The 21,879-nt window shown below is 46.6% G+C and overlaps 2 protein-coding genes across 16 annotated transcripts in view; one reads left to right on the forward strand and one right to left on the reverse strand.

Moving 5' to 3' along the window:
* USP35 (ubiquitin specific peptidase 35) overlaps positions 1-21,879 on the reverse strand; it is a 71,056-nt gene that overhangs the window by 18,274 nt on the left and 30,903 nt on the right. Inside the window, exons 1-2 of one of the 7 annotated variants that reach the window (XM_023535534.1) lie at positions 5,418-5,762; positions 4,918-5,035 (exon numbers count right to left, since the gene is read on the reverse strand). The exons of 3 other annotated variants lie outside the window; for them this stretch is intronic. The gene's annotated coding sequence lies outside the window, so the exon portion shown is untranslated. Of the gene's footprint in view, positions 1-4,886; positions 5,036-5,417; positions 5,763-16,915; positions 17,321-21,879 lie in introns of those variants that run through there. 3 more of the 7 variants (XM_023535535.1, XM_011368365.2, XM_011368363.2) reach the window with 3 other exon arrangements.
* Positions 5,888-21,083, forward strand: KCTD21 (potassium channel tetramerization domain containing 21). 9 transcript variants are annotated; one of them, XM_023535543.1, is made up of 4 exons: positions 5,964-6,005; positions 6,669-6,873; positions 10,287-10,454; positions 18,060-21,083. In XM_023535543.1, the coding sequence occupies exon 4, from the start codon at positions 18,090-18,092 to the stop codon at positions 18,870-18,872; it is 783 nt and encodes a 260-aa protein (XP_023391311.1). In that variant the 5' UTR covers positions 5,964-6,005; positions 6,669-6,873; positions 10,287-10,454; positions 18,060-18,089; the 3' UTR covers positions 18,873-21,083. The 9 variants fall into 9 exon arrangements, with proteins under 9 accessions (XP_011366664.1, XP_023391311.1, XP_023391313.1 ...); XM_023535545.1 differs by lacking the exon at positions 5,964-6,005 and adding an exon at positions 6,030-6,276; XM_023535542.1 differs by lacking the exon at positions 5,964-6,005 and having other exon boundaries at positions 6,317-6,873.

Below are 21,879 nucleotides of genomic sequence, written 5' to 3' on the forward strand. Positions count from 1 at the left end.
CATCCCTCGCCCTCGATTCCTAGAGCCTCCTGTGACCTCTTCCTCCATTATAGCTGGAATCACATAGTACCAGAGTTGTATGGGAACAAATCCCCTCCATTGAAGCAGCGTCTTGTCTCTATGCTCCAGCCCTGCACACTTAGCCCTGCCTGCCTCCCCAGCCTCAGCCCACACTAGCCCCTCACTCTTGGCTCACTTTGTTTTCCCTGCCACTGGGCCCTTTGCATATGCTCTTCCTTCCCCTCCTTGCTTGGCTCACCCTGCAGACTGTAGCTCATACGTGCTCAAGGAAGCCTTGCCTGACCTTCCTATCTGGGTCAAATTCCTGTGTTAACAATTTCAGAGCATCCTATCCTTTGTAGCACTAATCATGTTTACTTGACTGGAGTCAGCCTCCGCCACTGTACTACATATAGGCATGCCTTATTTTATTGTGCTTCACTTTATTGTGCTTCACGGATGTATTTTTTTACAAACTGAAGGCAAGACCCTACACCAGCAAAGATTATGATTCATTTTATTGTGGCGATCTGGAACTGAACCTGCAATATCTCCCCGGTACGCCTATAGACTCCTGAGGGCAGGAACTACGTCAGGTTTCGTTCACCATAGTATCCCCAGCACACAGTAGGCATTTGCTGAATGAGCAAATGCAGAATACAGCATGAGTTACTGCTACGCGTTTCCTGAGCCATAACAGCCATCTCTGCTCTTCCCCTTTATGTGGGCTGTTTCCTGGAAGCCTTCATCCACTGACCCACTTGACTCCTGATTCTCATGCTAATTCACTTGAGTACAGCTTGCTCTCATAATATCCAACTTTCAGCTACGAGAAAGCACAGCCATTTCTTTGATTCTTTGCATAATCCCACTCTAAGCAAGGACCCAACATAAGGCTCAGCACACAGCAGGAGTTTAACTAAACTTAATGATTCAGTATTCTTGACACCTGGAGTTAGTGTGAAGACAAGCCAGAAATTTCCTAGAGATGGGGCCAGAAACTTTTATTCAGAACCACAGATATTGTGGGACCCTAACTATGTGCCAGGCCCTGTGGAGACACTCTCTTAATGGTCCCAGCTCTTGGCCAAGAGCAAACTTCCATTACTGCATGTGTTACAATGCAATGGACCCATTTGTTTAGGTCTTTGTCTCATCAGGCTGTGAGCTCCACAGGGCAAGGACTGAGGCTTATTTCTCAGTGACTGGCATCTCCCATGCCACTCACTAAAGCCTGAATGCCTTCGAAGAGATTACTGTAGGTGTAGCCAGGGTACAGATCAGTGGATCCCCTATGCTGGCCTGGCTGCCTCAGAATCACCTGGGTACTTCATACAAGTATATATGCCCAGGGCCCACTCCAAGCCTCCTGTGTTAAACTCTGCTCTGTTTACCCTGAATAAGGTTCATCTGGAATGCATCCTGCTTATCCAGGTTACCTATGCTTTCTGAACCTATGTCCATCTTGCGAGATTGTTGTGAAAACACATATAAAGTCCTTACCACGCCGCTGGGATCAAGGAAGTGCTTAGAAAGTGTCAGTCCCCTTCACTTCGGAAGCAAAGTCCTTGCCCTTCAGAGCTTCCAGTGCAGTGGTGGAGGCAGAGGTGTTGGCAAACGTGCAGAGGCAAGGCATAATCTCAAAGTATCTTCAAAAACTGGTCTCTCTACAGCCCTGGTCCTCTCTTTCTTAGGTAGGGGCTGTGACCAACCTCCCTTGCAGACCATCCAACCAAACCCCTATCCTCACCCGCTGGGCTGGTGCATTTCATATGCATTCAATCCAGGATGCCAAGTAATCCGGGTACAGGCATACCCATTTTATTGCACTTTACCTTATTATGCGTCACAGACGTTGCATATTTAACAAATTGAAGGCAAGACCCTCGACCAGCAAAAAGATTACAATCTGCTTTATTGCGGTGGTCTAGAACTGAACCTGCAGTATCTCCAAGATATGTCTAGACTCAGGCAGCCAAGGAGAAACCTTAATGGAGATATCGACATCACATGTGGAGGAAGAAATCCTGGGGCCAGTAGAAATGGATTTCTGGGGCTAGGGAAGGCTCTGGAAGTGGAAAGAAAATCAAACTAGGAATGAGGAATCCTGCATTGTGTGATTTTGAGCAAATCATATTGTGAGCCTCTTCTTTTTTGTAAAATGGGGATAAATGATATCAAGTTGAACCACATGAAAGTGAAGGATCAAATGTTGGCGATTTCATATTGCTCTACCTGATAACTACCACATAAGGTGGTTTACGCCTAGCAGCTGGGTGCTCAGTCAGTGGAGCCATTCAGTGAGGGCTCTATGTAGTCGATGGCCAGGCCACTCCAGACAAGCCCTGCGTATCTGCCTCCCTACCACACAGCCAGTCTGAGATGAGCTGTCACCATAGTCACCAACAAACCCAGTCACTAATATCTTCGATGCATTCATGCAGAAGGTTTTTAGAGGTGTGTACCTCACCTGACCCCATATGGGCCACAGAAGGGAGGCAGGACAAAGCCTTCCAGCCCTGCAACATGAATGGAGTCAAGGATCACCAAGGAAAAGGAACACAGCCTCAGCAGGGTGGGGTTAGAAGCCACACTCAGCCTTCCTGGAAGAGGAAGAAGCAGACACCCAGCGTTCTTCAGAGGAGGTTGGATTACCCCTTTAGGCGCTGGACCAGGAGATGCCCTGTGGACACTGGCTCCGACCCAAGAAACAGCAGCCCCACGCCAGGCCCCACCTCAGGCCCCACGCCAAACACAGCAGCAAATAGAAGCTATGTCCTCCCTCAGAAAAGCCTGCCTTAAAGGTATGAGACCCAGTTCTCTGCTTCAGAATCACCAGGTGACCTCGAGGGAGTCCCAAAGCCCTACAGCCTTCTCACCTGGAAAAGGGGCACCATTCCACCTATGACTGATGGAGCTAGGACAAGATTTAAAAATTATGAAGGCTGGAGCAATCAATCACGAGTCTATTCCTGGGCCACTTGGCACTGAGGGGTGAAGGTGAAACAGACACTGACAGGGAAGGAGACAGAAGACACACTCTTGATTTTGCTGATTAGACAAGGAATTTCGTCCATTAGCCTTCACTGCCAGGTTTTGCTTCCATGGTCTCCCTCTGAGCTCCAGACCCACCCAAGATCAGTTCCTCTTTACTTCTTGCCTGGACTAGTGCAACAGCCTCCTAGTCTATCTCCTCATTCCTTCCCTCAATCTGTCCTCCTATAGAGGCATGTGTCCTGCAGAAGCAGAGTCTAGGGTTTGAATCTGGCCCAGCCACTATCCTCCACGGTGGCCACAGCCATGAGATTAGTGTCCTTTCATATCTCTGAGCCTCTGAACCCTAAAACAAGAGATGACCATCCCTAACCCTTTCCCGGCCAACACTGCTACTCCTTCCCAAGCCCTTGGCTTATACTTCTCACTGCTGACATGACAGCCTGAGAGTCTCAGCGACACCCAGCCCTCTACAGAACACACAGTAAGCACAAAGGAGCCCCAATTCAGGCTTCCTCATCCCTCTCTGGTCTCTCCCAACAACCCTGCAAACATCATCAGATTAATCTCATTAGACGGTAAACTTCATCCTGCCATGCCCCTCCCTGCTCAGAACTCTGATGGCTCCTAGTGCCTTCAGGATAAGGTCCAAACTCCTGAGCCTGACATTCAAGCCCTTTCTGTGACACTTAGCTAATATGAGGCAGGGGTGGTGATGAACTTGACAAACACTGTTCCATGGTGAATCTACAGGAATTTGGGCAGTGGGCTTTTCCTGATGGCCACCTTTGGGTGACATCCTCTCTGCTGAAAATGGGCTTCTCCCTCTTTTCTCCAGGTAAATTCCAACTCATCCTTCAATGCCCAGGTCACATGCCCCCTCCTCTGGGAAGCCTTTCCTAATCCCCCTGCAGTCCAAGTCTGAGTTCTGGCTTCCCAAGGCCCTCTTCACTTCTCATTCCTCAGCAGTGTCACTGGATTCTAGGTCTACCTCCCCCAGCAGGCTAGCCTTCCTTTGGTAAGAAGTAGGTCCAATCCCTCTGCCAGTGACCAGCGCCCAGCAGAGGACCAGGCATAGAGGTAAAGGAGTGCCAAGTGACCAACATAAGACATGTAACAGCAAGATGAGATAAAATCAGGGCTATGACCAGAAAAGCACCTTCTAGGGCCTGGCCTAACCCTCTGTCCAGTCACTGCCCTCACATCTGTCCAGGTCTGGTCTCACATACCCATAACTCTGAGACTCTTAAACACCAGCCAGGAACATCCCTACAGAGGTCACTACACAGGACTGAGCGAGGCTCTACCCATTCTAGAAATGACTCAAACAACCAAAGCTGAAGAAAAAGAAAAAAAAAAAAAACAACGATTCCAGGTTAACCCTCAGGTCAAAGCTCACAGAATCTCATGGGACAGGGGAGGACTTCAAGAAGGTCTCACTCACCTTCTCTCTACCCCAGAGCACAGGAGCCCCTTCAAGCCCCAGCTTAGCACCTAAGAGATGTGCAGCCCATTTCCCCTCTCTCTGACTCTCATACCCTGTTTCCCTCCTTTGACTCCCTGTGGGCACCAGGCTGTCCCTCCCAACAACCAGAAGTCCCTCCATCCCTGGCTCCCCATGTCTCTGGGCAGCGGCATCTCTGTATTTTTAAACTGCACTTCTTCTACCCAAGGCAGCTCTGGGAAGGAGCCCCTTGCCCTACTACTGTGAGGCCTTCATGTGGGCCACCAAACTATCTACTGGAATGGAAGGTAAAAAAGGGTTTTATTGGTAAAAAAAAAAAAAAAAAAAAAAAAAGCAACTACTCTCTTACTAAAGGGATATGAGGGAGGGGGGAGAAAAGAAGAGGGTGGGTGTACATATTCCCTTTTCAGGAACCCACCACACTCACCCATTCCCGCTGGGGGCCACTCCTCACATACCTGATGGCCGGCTCCCTGCCCCCACCCCAAGTTTTCTGGAAAGGAGAGCATCAGGCTGACACATCAGGGTCTCCGGTTCTCAGGGCTCTCAAAGAGGGAAACACGCCCGGGCAGGAGGCTGAGAATAGCAGAAGCCCATTCCAAGCGGAGGCAGACTCTTGACCCCACCTCTCCCTCCCAGTTATACCAGTGCACCTGCTCCCAGCCCAGGCTGGGGCTGCGGACCCTAAGAAGACAAGCAAGCTTCATGGTACTGGGTGATGGTGCCTTCAGCCCTGCGGGGGTAGGGGCCGGGATCACCTCTATACATAATTGAAGAAGCAGTTGAGGCCCAGAGAGGGGCAGCTACTTGCCCAAGGTCACACAGCGAGGCCAAGGATGCATCCAGACCTCCCGCCTCCCAACTCCGGGCCCTACGCCCGCGTGCGGAGCTCTCGAACCTTCAAAGTGCAGACACTCCCACCCCCCCAACCCGCACACACGCCACCAACCCCCCTTACCTCTGGGAACCCAGTGGCCTCTGCCTGAAACCCGGGTCCTGGGCAGGGCGCTCAGGCAGGGTAGGACTAGGCTAGGACAGGCTAGGTCAAGGTGGTTCCTCTGCTCCCCACGGAGTGAGGACGCCCTCCGCCAGGTCCCAGACAACAGGGATGCTCCTACCACTGCAAGGTTCAACCTCCCCACCCGTCTTTGCACAATCCTGTACCCAGAAAGCCTGATTCAGAGGCGCAGCCGCTGGGCTGCGGGACGAAGCAGGGGGAGGGGCGAGGTGCGGGTAACAGGGCGGAGCCCGAGCGGGGGCCACCGGGTGAACCGCCACTCAGGCCGCGTCCACTTTAAGGCCAGCCGGCCTGAGCGCTGGCGGGGGCGGGGCGGGGAGCTGGACGGCTCACCGCAATACCTCCTGGGAAATGGAGTTCGCGCTCAGCGCACCTAGCCACAAAGAGCCCAAAGAGAACTACAAGTCCGGGAGCGCAGCGCGCGGGGCCCGGGCCGTCACGCCCCTGGGCTGGGCTCCAGCCCTCCTCCCGCCTTGCAAAGCTGCGCTGGCCGCCCGCGGAGGGGAGGCTGCAGAGCGAGGGCTGGAGGTGGGTGCGGCGCGGCCGGGGTCTCGGGACTCTGGGACAACCGGTGAGGGGGCGTGGGCCCACCCGGGCACCTCTCCTACCATAAGAGGTCACCTAGCCCACCCTAGCCTCGCCATTCTCATCTGTGCGATGGGGATGGTAACGCCTGTGGCTGCAAGGGAGGGGCGCATATCGAGGAGAGGGGGCGGAGCTGGTGGAAGGAGCCAGGATGGATGGTGATAGTCGGAAAAGCCCGGATAATGAGGGTCGAGACTGTTGGAAGGAGTCTCTGGTAGGTGGGGCAAGGAGGGGCGGAGTCTCTAGGTGAGTAGGAGAACATACTTGAGGTGGGAGGGGAGCTCCAGGGCTGGGGAGTGGGTGCTGAGAAAGCTGAGGCAAGCCCGGATTGGATTGGGTGGAATGGGCGGAAAAGCACTGGGGAAGGAAGGGCGGAGACACAAAGACGAAAAGGACGCCTCCCGGTCCTGGAAAGCCCAGTGTCGGCATCACTGATATAGTTTGGGCAAGAGGGTGCTCCAGTGGGCAAATTCCTGTGGATGCACAGAACACTTTCCTTCCCTTGTGACTAGAAATAAAGAGCCCAACCCTTGAACTCAGTGCGTCACATACATGATCTCATTCAACTCCTACACCCTGTAAATTCGTCACCCTATCTGTTTACAGGTGAGGAACATGAGGCTCAGAGAAGTGAAGTGACTTGCCCCAAACCACCCAGAACTCCGTGGTCCAAAAACCCTGCTATTTTTCCTGCACTGCATGGAGATAGAGATTTAGTCTGAAGTGGGTGGCAGGGAAGAAAAAAGTTGATGTCCTGCCCTTCGTAGGTTGTGACAGGACCAGCTTCCTCAAGCCTCCTGAAAGCCAATCTGTAAGGCAACCCTCCTATGGTTATTGTGAGGATGAAATAATAGATGAACTTAAAAGCCCTTTGTTTATAAATTGTTAGGAGCAGGAAAACCATTAGGAAGAGAGTGGTTGAAATGGGGCGCTTGTGCCTGAGAGTGAGCTGAGAGGATGAAGGAAAATTCTGGAACAGGATGGGGGGGATGGTGATGATTGTTGAGAATCTGTAACAGGTGAGAGAATATTTTGCTGTGCAAATGGGGAAGTCAGGTTGCCAGGTCAGGTGGCTTCCCCCCTCCAGCCCCTTATCACATGGGCTACTGGGCAGCTCATTCCAGGGTCAATGTGTGTCACCAGACTCTAGGTAACACCTTTTCCCTGCTACCTTGTGGGTTGTGAGGATGATAAAACAGCCTGTAGGCTTCTTAGATACGAACTGAGCAAAACGGCTAAAGATACAGCTATTGGTATAGGGAGTCTAGGAAGGGGAGGTGAAGAACAGTGCCCCCATACAGTCCCCAGGGCTGTGAGCCAGTCCTGGTGGACTAAGATGGGGAAGTTGCATTTGATTTACTGGGAAACACATAACTCACTCTAGCATTGTCATTCTTGAAATGTACCCAACAATGTTCTATCTCCTACATTTACTTCCAGGTGGTCACCTGGGCCTTGCCCTGAGCCTTAGATTACAAAGTGAAAATTCAGAACAGAGTGGTAAACCTCCCTATTGGTAGATGACAGTCAATCTGGAGTGAGGAAAATGAATCTGAGTAAACATGGGAAGAAATTTCTTCCCCTTCCCCTATTCTGCCTGTTTCTGGGATACAGAGAGGGGAGATCCCAGCCCCAAGAGGTGGCCAGGCACCCACCTAGTAAAGTGGGCCTTGGTAAGGGGTGAGAATAAAACACTGGAGATGCAGAGGAAGAAGGAATAAATCCAGCTTAGGGGCCTGGAAGATGAATGGAATTTGCCTTCACAGTGCAGGCAGAGGGAATAGCACATGCCAAATTGTAGACATAGGAGAAGGCCTGGCATGAAAGAATGGATAATAATAGTACAGACATTCCTCAGGGATATTGCAGGTAGAGGGTCCTGCCTTCCACGTGTGAAATACCGCAACACCTGTGAAGTGCAATAAAACGAGGTATGCCTCATCTACTTCATCTATGAGATCAACATGCATAAAGTGCCTAGCACAGTAGTAACTGCTAAATAAATGTCAGCCATCATTATTATTGCTGCTATTATGATGATGACATCATCTATCCAGGAATTGGCCTAGCCCACACAGCTAGTTAAGTGGCGGCCAGGTGATGTCAAAGCCCATGCATTTTACTCTCCCCCACAAGGCCCCTCCAGTTATGCGTCCATAACATTCATGAGGCCCAGAAGTAGCCCCCACTTGTGAACATTCTCTGTGAGCTATGACAGTTTCTTTTGTAGTAGCAGAGACTGGTCTCAGGAGGTAGAGAAAACAAGGCCTGAACAGCCATCTTCTCCCAGCCTGAACCCCAACAGAGAGGCAGGCAGGCAGGCCTACTGTTGTGGTTTCTGTGGGTAGTAGGTCAATGTTGAGACACTCAGGTTTAAATTCTAACTCTACCAACTGTAGGCTATTTTAGCTCAACCTTGGTTGGCTTCCTCATCCTCCAAGGCACAACGACACCTAGAGAGGAAAATGAGATTTCAACGCTTCTTAGTAGTAATAAAAAATCTCCTATTTATTAGGGTCAGGCACTCTGACTGGAAATTTACATATATAGTTCTGTGAGGGGAGTGTTCTTTTCTTGCCCCTTCTTTCAAAATAAAAATATTTTTACAATTTTCAAGCCTACAGAAAAGTTTAAATAATAGCCTTTGACCTAGATATACCAACTCACTTTCACGATTTTGCTTTCACAAATTTTTTTGCCAAACTATTTAAAAGTTACATTTTGACCCTTGACCTCTGAATTCTTCAGCATGTATCTCCTAATTATAATCCTACATAACCATGATACTATTATTAGACATAAGAAAATTAGCAAGAAGTCAGTATTAATACAGTCGATATTCAAATTTCTTCAACTGCCAAAAAAAAATGTAGCATTTTAAATCAGAAGCAGTCAAGATTCATGCATTGCATTTAGTTACATCTTTAAGCAACCATTTGATCTACACAGAGCCCTTCCACCTATTTAAATTTGATTATTTTATCAGTGATCAGGTTTTAATGTTGTATACAGTACTTACTGCATCACATTAGAAGGCATGTGATAGCAGGGTCCTACTATCTATGAATGCTGAATTTGATTATTGGTTAAGGTCATGACAGCCTGATCTCTCCATTCAAGGGTAAATTTTTCCTCCTTGTAATAAAGAGTCTGTGGATTGATTCTTTGAGATTTGTTGGAATTGTGTGTTCACAATAACCTTTCACTCCACATCCTTCACTCCACATTTATTGATGATCCTTGCCTGAATTGCAGTATTGAGGGTTGCAAAATGGTAATTTTCTAATTATGCCACTTTCTATATTTATTAGCTGGTATTCTTTGTTATAGAGTAACTTTTCCCTGTGTGTGTTTCTCACTCCCTCTCCTTTTTTTCTTTTTGGAGTAACAGAGACTAATAATTTTATAAGAATTTAGTGTGTTAGAACTCATTATCATCATTAATCTTTTTAGTACTCAAACTGTCCCAAATTTGGCCAGGGAGAGTCCCTTCAGGCCAGCTCCTGTGTTCTTTTGTTTTTTACTGAGATATAACTGACATGTAACACTGTATTAGTTTTAGATGTACAGCATAATGATATATGTATGTTTTCAAGAAATGATCACCACAATAAATTTAGTTAACATCTATCAACACATATAGTTACCAATTTTTTTTTCTTTAGATGAGAGCTTTTAGGATCTCCTATATTCTTTTGACATGACCTCATTAATCTTTTTTTGCTTCTTTGCTATCTGGCAAGAGATGTTCCAGGCTCACTTTATACTTTTCCTGTCAAAGTCCTGGAATCATCAATTTCTCCAGGAAGCCCTGGTTTCTTTTTGTAGGAGGTAACATTTAAAAACCAAGATCTGGAGTCAGGTGTACTCCCTGTTACTAAGGTATCATTTCTAGGCTCTCTGAGTCAGCACTGCTAAGAAATGATGGAAGGAGGGAAGAAGGGGAGGGGAGGGGGGAGAGAGAGAGTGAGAAATTATCATTGCTTAGTAGATCTATTGTTGTCACAACAAGTGGTCCTCTGTAAAAGGAGCAGATTTCACAGAAAGTAGTGCCATTATGGAAGCTCAGTGGACAGTAATATAGGAAATTGCACAGAAAGAGCCCATGCCTATTCCAGGGCTCCATGAGTGTACAGGCTGTTGGCTAGGAACTCTGTGACTGGGTTGTCTCTTGCTCAAGACCCATATTAGACCACCCGCCACCCTCCACCCCAGCCCCCGCAGGCTGCCTCCAAAGGACTGCTTCTCTGAGCAATGTCCAAACCCAGAACCTCCCAGAGGCCATGACTCAGAGGTCAAGAATGCACACAACGCTCTGGCCAGGAAGTCATCCTTTCCGAGTCTGTGAAAGAAAGATAATGTGACCTGTTCTGCCTGCGTCCCAGAGTTGTTGTAAGGATCAATATGTATTTTTTTTTTAAACTGCTAACCAGCCTTTTCAACACATGTATGACAAAATCCCTTTTTCATTATTTTAATACTAGTTAGGGATGTCGTTGCTTTATAATCCAATTTAATACATTATACTAACATAACTACTCTTTTTCAACTATTCTTTTGGGTTATCATGCATTAATCTTTCCAAACTAAGATTTTAATCTTTTTTTTAAATCTTTTGAAAAAATACTATTGGGATTTGGATTAGGATAATATAACAACTATAATTTTTAGAAGAACAACTTTAAGATATTTCGTCTCCTCAGAAGCATTATAGGTCTCTATTCAAATCCAATTTATGCTTCTTAATAAAATGTCATAGCCTGTGTTACTTGAGGCAGCATAGCCTTTGGAAACCTTACTTAGAATTCTAGTTCTGCTGCCTCTAGCTGTGTGATCTTAAGCAGCTGTCTTCACTAATCTGTGCTTCAATTTTATAATCCTAAATATTGGGATGATAATCGTACCTACTTCACAGCACCAGGGTGGTATTTTAATGAAATAACCTACAGGAAAATATCTCACATAACTTGGGGAATGTCCTAAGTGCTCAGGAAATGTTGATTCTCTGTGCCCTGGTCTTTATGTAGGTCAGAATCAAATTGAGATGGCAGGTGTGAAGGCAGCTGGTAAGAAGTAAGAGAGGGGCAAGTGACAGACCTCTCCAAGAGCCTTGGCTGCTGAATGCCCAAAGAGGAGTGTTTTTGCTCAAAAGCACAGACTTTGTAGTCAGACCGGCCTAGGCTTGGATCCAGGCTCCGCCACTGCTTTGGGCAAGTTACCTAACTTCTGAGTCTCAGGTTCCCATTTGTAAAGTAGAGATAATACTTCCCTCGTTTGGGACTTAAATGAATCAATATGTATAATGCATCTAATACAAGTGGTACATGATAAGTATTCATCAAGCATGAGCTGTGTTCCTCATGATGCCTCTGGGGACCATGGGCGCCAGGACATAGTTTTAAAGTAGGACTGTCACGAGCAATGTCTTGGCTGCCCTTCCTTATAGGTCGTTTCTCAAAGAACTCTATTTTCTGTGTCACAATTAGAGGTTGCATCTGGGTTATTTTCAGTCCCCAGACTGGAATTGCCCTTCACGTGGTACCAGGCTGGGCCTTAAGACCCATATCAGGGAAGAGAGAATTCCAGCCTCAACTCCAAGTTCCCAGGCCCCAGGCCTTTCTTGCCCAGTCACATGATCTGAGAATCAGCATGGCACAATGTCCTAGTTTGACACAAGTGGTTTTCTCAGGGAGATGGGGCTAATCTTTTTCTTGGTTCTTTCCAAGTCAAGAGGCAGACCTGGAAAGTCTCCTGCCCAAGAAAATTATTCATTCAGACAGTGGTGGGGTTCCTTTCTTTCCTACTTCCTGGTTCAATTTGTGTTTCCATTCATCTTTTCTAACCTGGCTTATAAATACCTGGCTTTTGTGTTTTGCTGCTTTGTCATTAGATATCATAAATCACTGTAGAAATAGAAGGGTTTAGACCTCTCAGTGGACTTGCCCTGTGTCAGCTATGGAGGGGCTCTGGGGCCATCCTGGGATCCTGTCCCCATGTCCTCAGACATTGAGTGGGCAGAGCCCCAGGCTGGTAGTGGACTAGCTGCCAAAAGAGCCTATCCCATTCTGGTCTAGACAGAATAAGAAAGTGTGCATTTCTAACTCACTTTGAGACCCCATGGTGGGAAGGGGAAATGACTAGAGGTGTTGGACTCACACAGACCTGGATTCAGGTCCCAGCTCCTCCACTGACTGAACCTTTCTGAGCCTCAGTTTCCTCATCTGTGAAATGGAGGTAATGATAGTATCTCAGGGTGCTTGTGAAAGACATCAAATGAGGGAGTACATGTAAAGCATTTAGACCATAGTATATCATTCTCTGTACTTTCCTATATATTTTTACTGAATATAAATAAAATGCTACCAAGTGTTATGTGAAGCTCTTTACATTGTAAAAACAGGAGGCATGTATTCAGCAAATGGTGGCTGTTGTCTTGCCAAGCAAGCTGCAGAGCAGTGTTCTAAAAGGCTACTTCAGGGATTCTCAGACTGGTTGAAACCTTTTATTGCTATTACAGCTCTTAGTAGCCTGTGCAATGGAAAGAGAATTGGCTCTCTGCTCACTGGCTGTGTGTCCTGAGCAAGTCACCAGTCTTTCTGAGTCTCAGTTTCCTATCTGCCAACAGGGAGAATGAAGCCTACTTTGTAGGATTTCTGTAAGAATTAAAAAGGTCAGTAAGTGTTAAGGCCTTGGATGTAATAAAACTCTCAGTAAATGTTCATTTCTTCCCTCTCAGGGCCTACTTGCTGCCCACCATCACTACAATGACACCAGCACTCACTGTGTGCTAGGCAGTGAATACGCAAAGATGTGAGACATGTCATTGCTCTAAAGACCACAAATTAAGCAGTGGTTTTCAAAAACACTTTTTTTATCACAACTCAAAGCAAAAAGATACACTTTATATCATAATCCAGTTTATATATATACACACACACAGAGCTGAAACAAAAATTTCACAACAATATACATATGTAACTAGTCATAATGCACCGTATGGGTTTCATGACACAATCATAATCTTGATTTTTTCAAGTTTATAAAGGCATAATTTATATAGTAAAATTCACCCTTTTTAGATATACAGTTGTATGAATTTTTATACTCTTTATACAGTCATTTAACCACCACATCAAGACATAGATCATTTCCATTACTCCAAAATATTCCCTCCTACTGTTAGAAAAGACAAGGATCTCAAGATCTGAGCAGTTCTTACTAAATGCTATACTTGCTAAATGTTAAAATGTAGCACAGGGGGAGGGGGTAGGTAGACCAGGGGAATAAAAAGAGAAAAAAAATTAAATCATTTCTTCAATTAAAAATAAGTAAATAATAAAAAGTTTTTAAAAATTAAAAAATAATAAAATGCAGCACAGTATGTTGCAGAAGTAGCTGTAACCAGATGAGCTTGATGGGAACCCAACCAGATAAGTTTGGCTAACTGAAAAGAAATCCACATGTAATTAACCAAATAGTATATATAAGCAGTGGCTAAGCCTCCCTTCAGAGAGACAGAGCTCAGAGCTTTGGGTATGAATCCCTCCTTTATTTGCTGCAAGTAAATAAAACTACCTAATGACAACCATCTTATTCTTGAATAGAACACCCCAAGCAAGAAACCCCTTGAGTTCAGTAACAGTGCCATTATGAAGCCAGTCTTCTCCCCAACCCACCCCCTAGAAATCACTGATCTGATTTCTGTCTCTATGGTTTTGCCTTTTTCAGGATGTTATATAAATAGAATCACATACCATGTAACATTTTGAAGCTGGTTTTTTTCACTTGACATGATGCTTTTGAGATTATGTTATGGTGTGAGTTAGTAGCTCATTCCTTTATATTGCTGAGTCATATTCCATCATATGGATGTACCCTAATTCGTTAATCCACTTATATCTTAGTTGTTTCCAGGTTTGGGCAATTATGAATAAAGTTGTTATAATCATTCACATATAAGTTTTGCATGGGCATATGTTTTCATTTCTCCAGGACAACTAGGGGTGGGATTGCTGGGTCACGTGGAAGCTGTATGCCGAACTGTTTTCCACAGTGGTTGTACCATTTTGAGTTCTCACCAGCAATGTATGAGTTTCCGTTGCTCTGTGTCAGTATTTAGTATTGTTGTATTTTTTATTTGAGTAGTTATGTGGTAGTATCTGATTGTGATTTTCATTTTCATGTTCCTAATGACTAATGATGTTGAGCATTTTTCCATGTATTTGTTATCTATATATCTTCTTTAGAGAAGTGTTCAGATCTTTTACCCATTAAAACTGGGTTATCTGTTCTGAGTTTTGAGAACTCTATATATACTGGTTAACAATACTTTGTTGGATATGTGTTTTGGAAATATTTTCTCCCAGTCTTTATCTTATTTTCATTTTCTTAACAGTGTCTTTCAAAGAGGGTTTTTATTTGGATGAAGTTCAGTTTGTCAATTTTTTTTATGCTTTGTGCCTTTTGAGTCCTATTCAAGAAATCTTTGTCTAACCCAAAGCCACAAAGATTTTCTCCTGGAAGTTTAATAATTTTAAAAAGATTACATTTAGGTCCATGATCTATTTTGAGTTAATTGTTTATATATGGTACAAGATATAGGTCAAGGTTCTTTCTTTGAACACAGATATCCAGTTATCTGCATCTTGATAAATCTAGGGAGGAGAGCCATGTGCAGAGCAAATCGTAACATGATGGAATGGTAGGCACTGCCAGAGAGGGAGTGCTGGAAGCCCCAAGAGGAGAGCTAGTGGAGATTTGGGGACAGCCTTACAGAAAGGCAGTGACTCACAAGCAAGGCCTTAAAGGTTGACAGAAGAGAAGATGGAGAAGTGTGGTATAAAGACAGCGAAGGCAGGGCAGGTAACGGTGTGAGGGTATGTAAGTATCTAGAGTGCCAGAGCATTGAGTGTGGGGAGGGGCAGGATTAGAGGTGAGACTGGATGAGCAAGGTGGTTTGGGCCGGAAGCAGTTTTCAGGAAGATCAGTCTGCAGACTGAAATGGAAGTTAGAAAGAAGGCAGGGAGCCAAGTGATGTAGGAGGAGTGGGGATGCAGCTTGAACTCCGGAGTAGCTGTAGGGATGGGTTCAAGGAGACAGAGTCGAGAAAATTTTAGGGATAAGGAGTCTGACTCTCTCCCGGGTCTCAAGCTCGGACAGCTTGGTGGCTGAGAAAAGTAGGTTTGGGGGGGAGAGGAATTCTGTGTTAGGCTTCTGGTACCTATGGGATATCCAGGTGGAGATGTCCAGGAGGCAGAGTACTCACCAGAGACTGTATCTCAGTGATGTTAGTTCCTCCCCACCTAACCACAAACCCTCTGTCACAGTCATAAAGCTCTTCAGCCCCCCAGAGGTGCCAGTTCCTGCCCACTCCTGTCATTGTGCCTTTCACAGTGAGGCCTGTGCATTTGTGATGGTGGACATTGGAGTGCTACCACTAAAAAATAGGGGCTTGAAGGGCTGGACTCTGTGATTTGTGGGTATGGGTAGAATACTGTAGAAAGCCCTAGGAGGCCTGCCTTCCCAATAGCCTCCACCCCTACTGACTGTGAAGCTCTCTGTGCTGCTCTCCGTAGACAAATGACTGTGAGCCATAAGCTGCGGGTGCGGGGGACAGGAAGACAGGTGTTCTGCTGTTTTTACAAACAGAGAAATAGTTTGGGTACCTACCCAAGGTCCCCTGGGTACACCCTGTAGCTCCTATCTTCCTCACCCCAGTGTTCTGAGCTCTTCAGCACTAATGCCCAGAAGAGATGGGTCTGCGGTCCACAGAACTGTCAGGAAAGACAACTCAGTCTCTGTGACGCCTGAGCCTACACTTTCCATGGCACTGAGCCACTTCACAGAGCCAGGGCCTTAAATGAAGGAGAAATCAAGGAGAGAGAGAGAGAAACTATATGCAACTTATTATCTAGAAAGAAAAGGGGGGTTCTAGAATGAGGAAGGGGGTGGCCTACTCCAGGGCTCCTACCTATCTTGGCCCTCTAGAGAGAGAATTGGCCAGACTCAGCCCCAAAGCCAAGCACCCAACTGTAGTTCTCCACAGAGCAGCTGCCCCTTCCTCAGGCCCCTCACCCCACCCTTCTAGCTCCCCACTGTCTCGCAGCCCATCTGCTTCAGGCTGCTGGTGACGATTTTGTAACTTTATCATCAGCTTGTTTCTCTTCAGAGACTCCAGATGGTTAATGACTTTCTACAGTATCAAAGTGCCTCATTAAATAGGGATACGATCACAAGAGGACCCCTGCTTCAGACAGATGGGTGGGGCAGCCAAGCATCTCCATCTACCCAGCATGGCCTACATTCTTCAGCCGGGAGTACGGGGGTCTCAGAGCAGTCAGCCTCCTCAGGAGGCAGACATGTGGTGAGAAGTACTCTGTCCTGCTTACCACCCTTGTGAGTGACTTTGGGAAAGTCACCCTCAAACCTCTGTTTTTCCATCTGGACAGTAAGTGTGCCAAGGATTCATTCTCAACCTAGTCCCACAATGCCTGGTACATCTCCCCTGCCACCACACCATCACTGCCTCTTGTCTCAGTCTCCCCTGCAGGCCTGAGCTCTTCTCAAGGGTAGCACTGGGGTCAATTCCTCTCTGTACCACACACACACAGCATCAGGGGAAGACTGCTGAATCCGTCCCATAGGTTAGCTCTTGAGAAAGTATCATGTTGGAAGCAGAAATGGTATATACCCTGCTTTCTAGAACCTTAAGGAGAAGTTAGAACACAAGACTTCATGTTGAAGGAGACACACCATCCCTAGACACTGGAGGCTGTGAGATGAGGCTTTGTTAAGGAGAGAGTAAAGAGCCCTCAGGAAGGGTGCTCAGTGGCAGACTCCACATTTGCACTGACCTCAAAGCAAGTTTCAGAGAGGCCAGGTGCCATCATGAGGATGAGAGTCCAGAAAAAGGTGTCATAGAGTCCAGAGGGCTGAGTGACCCGTTGTAGGCCTGGTAGATTGATAGAAATGACACTAATTATAGCCACTTCTTGTAAATTCTTTGAGATAGGAAAATAAGAAGGCAACATTGGTACAGCAGGAGCACTGGACTTGGAGTATATATTTCAGAGCATTTATTAAGTACTTACAGTGTACAATTCTTTGGCTAGTATTTATAGATTTTTCTCTCACATATAAAAGAACTGGGTTTAAATCCTGGCATGACCCTTCATCTCTCTGAGTATGGAGAATGAATTCAAGCACAGTTTTCTTCATCTGCACAAGACAGATAGATGGTGATATTATCTATGTCAAAAGATATATGACCATTATGTAAGCAAATGTAAGAGCAGGTAATATAGCATTCAGTCCAGGCACATCTACTCTCTTTCCTTAGGCCAATGTTTTTCTGTCCTAACTGAACATTAAGAATTACTGAGAGTATGTTTTAAAAAGACCAATGCTAGGGCCACATTCCAGACCAATTAAAACAATCTCTGGAGGGCGGGACCCAGGCTTTGTTTTATCTTTTCTTTTTTAACTTCGTAGTGAACCTAAAATGTTTTAGACAGTGTGGCAATTATCACTCATCCACTTGTTCAAGTATTAATTCATTTTGACCCCAAGGACTGTAGGCTTGATCTACAATAAGAAGTTGAAAATTGTGAGTACCCAGATGTTATAGACTGAATATTTGTCTCCCAAAATTCATGTTGGAATCCTAACCTCCAGTTCGATAGTATAAGGAAGTAGGACCATTGGGAGGTGATTAGGTCATGAGGGTAGAGCCCTCATGAACAAGATTAGTGCCCTTATAAAAGGGACTCCAGAGAGCTCTCTTGCCCCTCTGCCACGTGCAGACACAGCAAGATAATCCCTACCAGATACCAAATCTGCCTACACCTTGATCTTGGACTTCCCAGCCTCCAGAACTCTGAGAAACAAATGTTTGTTACTAAGCCATTGGTCTGTGGTATTCTGCTATACCAGCTCCAACAAACTAAGACACCAGCTATGGTTGGGTAATGGTCATTTCTCACTTTTCTCCCTCTCTAGGACTACTTCCCAGCACCCCAGCCTTCTGCCATGTCTGACCCCATCACACTGAATGTCGGGGGAAAGCTCTACACAACCTCACTGGCAACTTTGACCAGCTTCCCCGACTCTATGCTGGGTGCCATGTTCAGTGGGAAGATGCCCACCAAGAGGGACAGCCAGGGCAACTGCTTCATTGACCGTGATGGCAAGGTGTTCCGCTACATCCTCAACTTCTTGCGAACTTCCCACCTGGACTTGCCCGAGGACTTCCAGGAGATGGGCCTGCTCCGCCGGGAGGCCGACTTCTACCAGGTGCAGCCCCTGATTGAGGCACTGCAGGAGAAGGAGGTGGAGCTCTCCAAGGCCGAAAAGAATGCCATGCTGAACATCACACTGAACCAACGTGTGCAGACAGTCCACTTCACCGTGCGTGAGGCACCCCAGATCTACAGCCTCTCCTCCTCCAGCATGGAGGTCTTCAACGCCAACATCTTCAGCACCTCCTGCCTCTTCCTCAAGCTACTCGGCTCTAAGCTCTTCTACTGCTCCAATGGCAATCTCTCCTCCATCACCAGCCACTTGCAGGACCCCAACCACCTGACTCTGGACTGGGTGGCCAATGTGGAGGGCCTCCCAGAGGAGGAGTACACTAAACAGAACCTCAAGAGGCTCTGGGTGGTGCCAGCCAATAAGCAGATCAACAGCTTCCAGGTCTTTGTGGAGGAGGTGCTGAAAATTGCTCTGAGTGATGGATTCTGCATCGATTCTTCTCACCCACATGCTCTGGATTTTATGAACAATAAGATTATTCGATTAATACGGTATAGGTAAAAGGATCCCAGCCACCCTGGAGTAGGGCTCCGAAGAAGCTCCATGTCAGCCAAGATCTTGAAGAGCACCTCACTAGTGGTGTAAGGCAGGGCGCTGTACTAATGTGTATTAATCGTGTAGCAGGACTTGATCTCCCCGTGATGCAGTCCACCTGTAGGAATATATGTGTCCTCTCAACAGAGCCACCTTTTTCTTGCCATTTGGAGCTTAAGATGAGCAGTCCATTATGACAAGTGAAGAATCTACCAGTGTGTCCTAAAGGAGGCCACAGGAGGACTTTCTGGCCAAACAGAGGAGCGGCAGTTTTGTCACGGGCTCCATCTCTCTTTGTACCACTAGGCAGTGCCTCACTTTAGCCATCTGTAATAAGATCCTCTGGTGGAAGGGATGGAGTGAGAACAAAATGCTCCCTGCAATTTCACGAGATGGAAAGTACTCAGAAATTCCCATCATACCTTCTCCTCCATCCAGAAGATGTCAAGAGGACCCTGGATTAGTTTGCCTGAGGGTGACCATGTTTGACTGGCTTAGAAATGCAGTATGTTCTCAAAGCTGTCTTATTGGCTGCCTCTGGGGGACAGAATTGAGCAATGGCATGGCCTAGAGGAGTGAGCGTCTAGGCAGGGTCTAGAAGACGGGAATATCCCTCTTGACTGGGTCAAATCTAAGCATTTGGGGATTTCTGGCAGAAATGGGCTGCTGTCCCTGTGAAGGCTGGAAAATCTGGAGCCAGTGCAATGAAAGGCATTTCATATCATGGCCCATTACCTGACTTTTGTAATCCTTTTCCCAAGAATTTGAGTTACCATTGAAACAAGTCATTTAAATCATATTATGGACTCTCAGGGTTGGAAAATCATTCAACAGTCACTTAGTCCTCCCTTACCCCAGCATACCCCAGTACATTTGGGGATGAGTGCCTCTCCCCAGTTCCTCCAAGCTATCACTTATCCCTACTTCCATACCTCTAGTGACAGGAAGCTCATCATCCCTAAGGCAGGCGCTGCCATGGTTGGTTGGTGCTGGCTGTTAGAAAGTTCTTACTGAGCCAAAATCCTTCCACTCCCATTTTCTGGTCTTGGTTCTACTGTCTGGTTCTTCTCACCCAAAGATATATTTTCTCTTTCAAAATTGTCACCTTGAAAGATCAGACACTCATTCGGAAAATATTATTAGGATTCCCCTTTGGGATCTGTCTGCAGAACCAAGGGTGGCCCTCTTCCATCCCCTGTAAGTCAACTCCATTTTGTTATGGCTTTGCCTCCTTTGTGACCCGCATTTTACCCACCTTCCTCAACAGCCACGACTCCACGTACCCTTTGCCATCTGTTGGAGGAGGAAGATTTGCTGCCCCTGAGAAAGTGCTGCCAGAGGAAGCAGAGTCTCAGAAGGCAGTGTGCAGCGAAGAGCCCAGAAGTGGTCTGAACCATAACACTGCCTTTGGAGTAAGTGTCCAGCCCCTAAGACACTGCTCTGAAGAAGGTGGCCTTCCCATGTAGTACTGCTTCTGGTCATACCCAGTCCATGGACATCCTTGGGGTGAAATCCAGGGCAAGGCACCCCAAGCTACCACTTTCCAGGGTGTGATGAGCAGTGCAAGCCTCAAAACTGCACATTATGATTCATCCCTAGAGTGAGTATGGTCTTGGGAGTCCCAGAGTCTTCCCCACTGGACAGGGGCCCTCAGAAAAAGTCAGGAAAGCCTGGGGACAGAGGCGCACACAGAAGATGGTCCAAAGAAGGGGCTTCCCATAGTTGTGCCCTGAAAGTAGGGAGCTTGTACACTAGGCCATGGGCAAGGCCACATCCCTTAGGTGATAAAGGCCTTTTCCCCCAGCAGTGGGGCCCAGGAGTCTCTGACAGCTGTCCCAGGCCACCAGACCAACAGTACTTGAATGGAAGCTGTGACCACAACAAAAATAGTTGAAGAAATCGTAAATTACCACTGCCCTTTATCCCTCTCCATAAAAATTCTCTTTCTTCATCTTTTTGGTGCTTCTTAATTCAAGCAGCTTGACTTTAGAGAAAGTACAGGACCTATGAAGCCACTAATGTGCTATGTGACTTTATGCAAGTCACTCACCTCACTGAGCCACCTCCGTTTCTTCACCTGTGAAATGGGCATAACAGTAAAACATAACCCTACCTACCTCACAGGGCTGTTGTGAGGATCAAATGAAATAATGTTATGTAAGAATACTATATAAATCATTGTTATTATTTTATGTCTGCTTATAAGGGAAAAAACCCTGGCCTTGGAGCTAGACTAACCTGGGTTTGAATTCTGGCCTCATTACTTGCTGTGTAACCTTGAACAAGTCACTGGGCCTCTGTGATTTGTTTCCTCATCAGACAACAACCCCCTCTCCCACTGTCACACAACTTAGATGAAGTACATGTGAAAATTCCTAGCTAGGCCTGGCACACAGGAGCTCAATAAATGCTTGCTCTTTCAGGAAGTAATAGTGATGGACTGTTATGCAGGGGTCACCATGAGAGTACACGTTAACAAGCCCTTCCGGAGCACTTCATGTATGAGCCCTGAGAATGGAAACAGCCGCAAGTAAGTTCCATCTGAAAAAAAGCCTAGAGGTTCACACAACCTGTTGTGGAAACTTGGGGAAAGAGCTTAATTCTCAGAAAGGGCTTAATGGATGGTGAAGCTGGGCCTTTAAGGGCCTTTAAGGTTGAACTGTGAAGGAATAAGCTAAAGAGGGCACAGGCACAGGAAATAGCATGAGCAGCGGCCTAGGAGCCAGGCAGGAGAGGTGAGCCTTCACAGAGCCATAGCACAAGTGGAATGACAAGTGGTGATACTCAGCACACTGTGGGGTGTGCATGCATCTCACTTAGTTGAGTACAGCCATCCGCTTAGCAAAACTGAGAATGAACACAGAGTGGTGGCAGGCAGCACCATCCCAGGGGACCCATGAGTCAGAATGGGAGGCAAGGATGTGCTGCTGCATGTGAGCCCCTCATGGCCCTGAGCAAACCCTGGTGGTGATCA

The sequence above is a fragment of the Pteropus vampyrus genome, unplaced genomic scaffold (genome assembly GCF_000151845.1).
Source record: "Pteropus vampyrus isolate Shadow unplaced genomic scaffold, Pvam_2.0 Scaffold141, whole genome shotgun sequence".
NCBI classification, from domain to species: domain Eukaryota; kingdom Metazoa; phylum Chordata; class Mammalia; order Chiroptera; family Pteropodidae; genus Pteropus; species Pteropus vampyrus.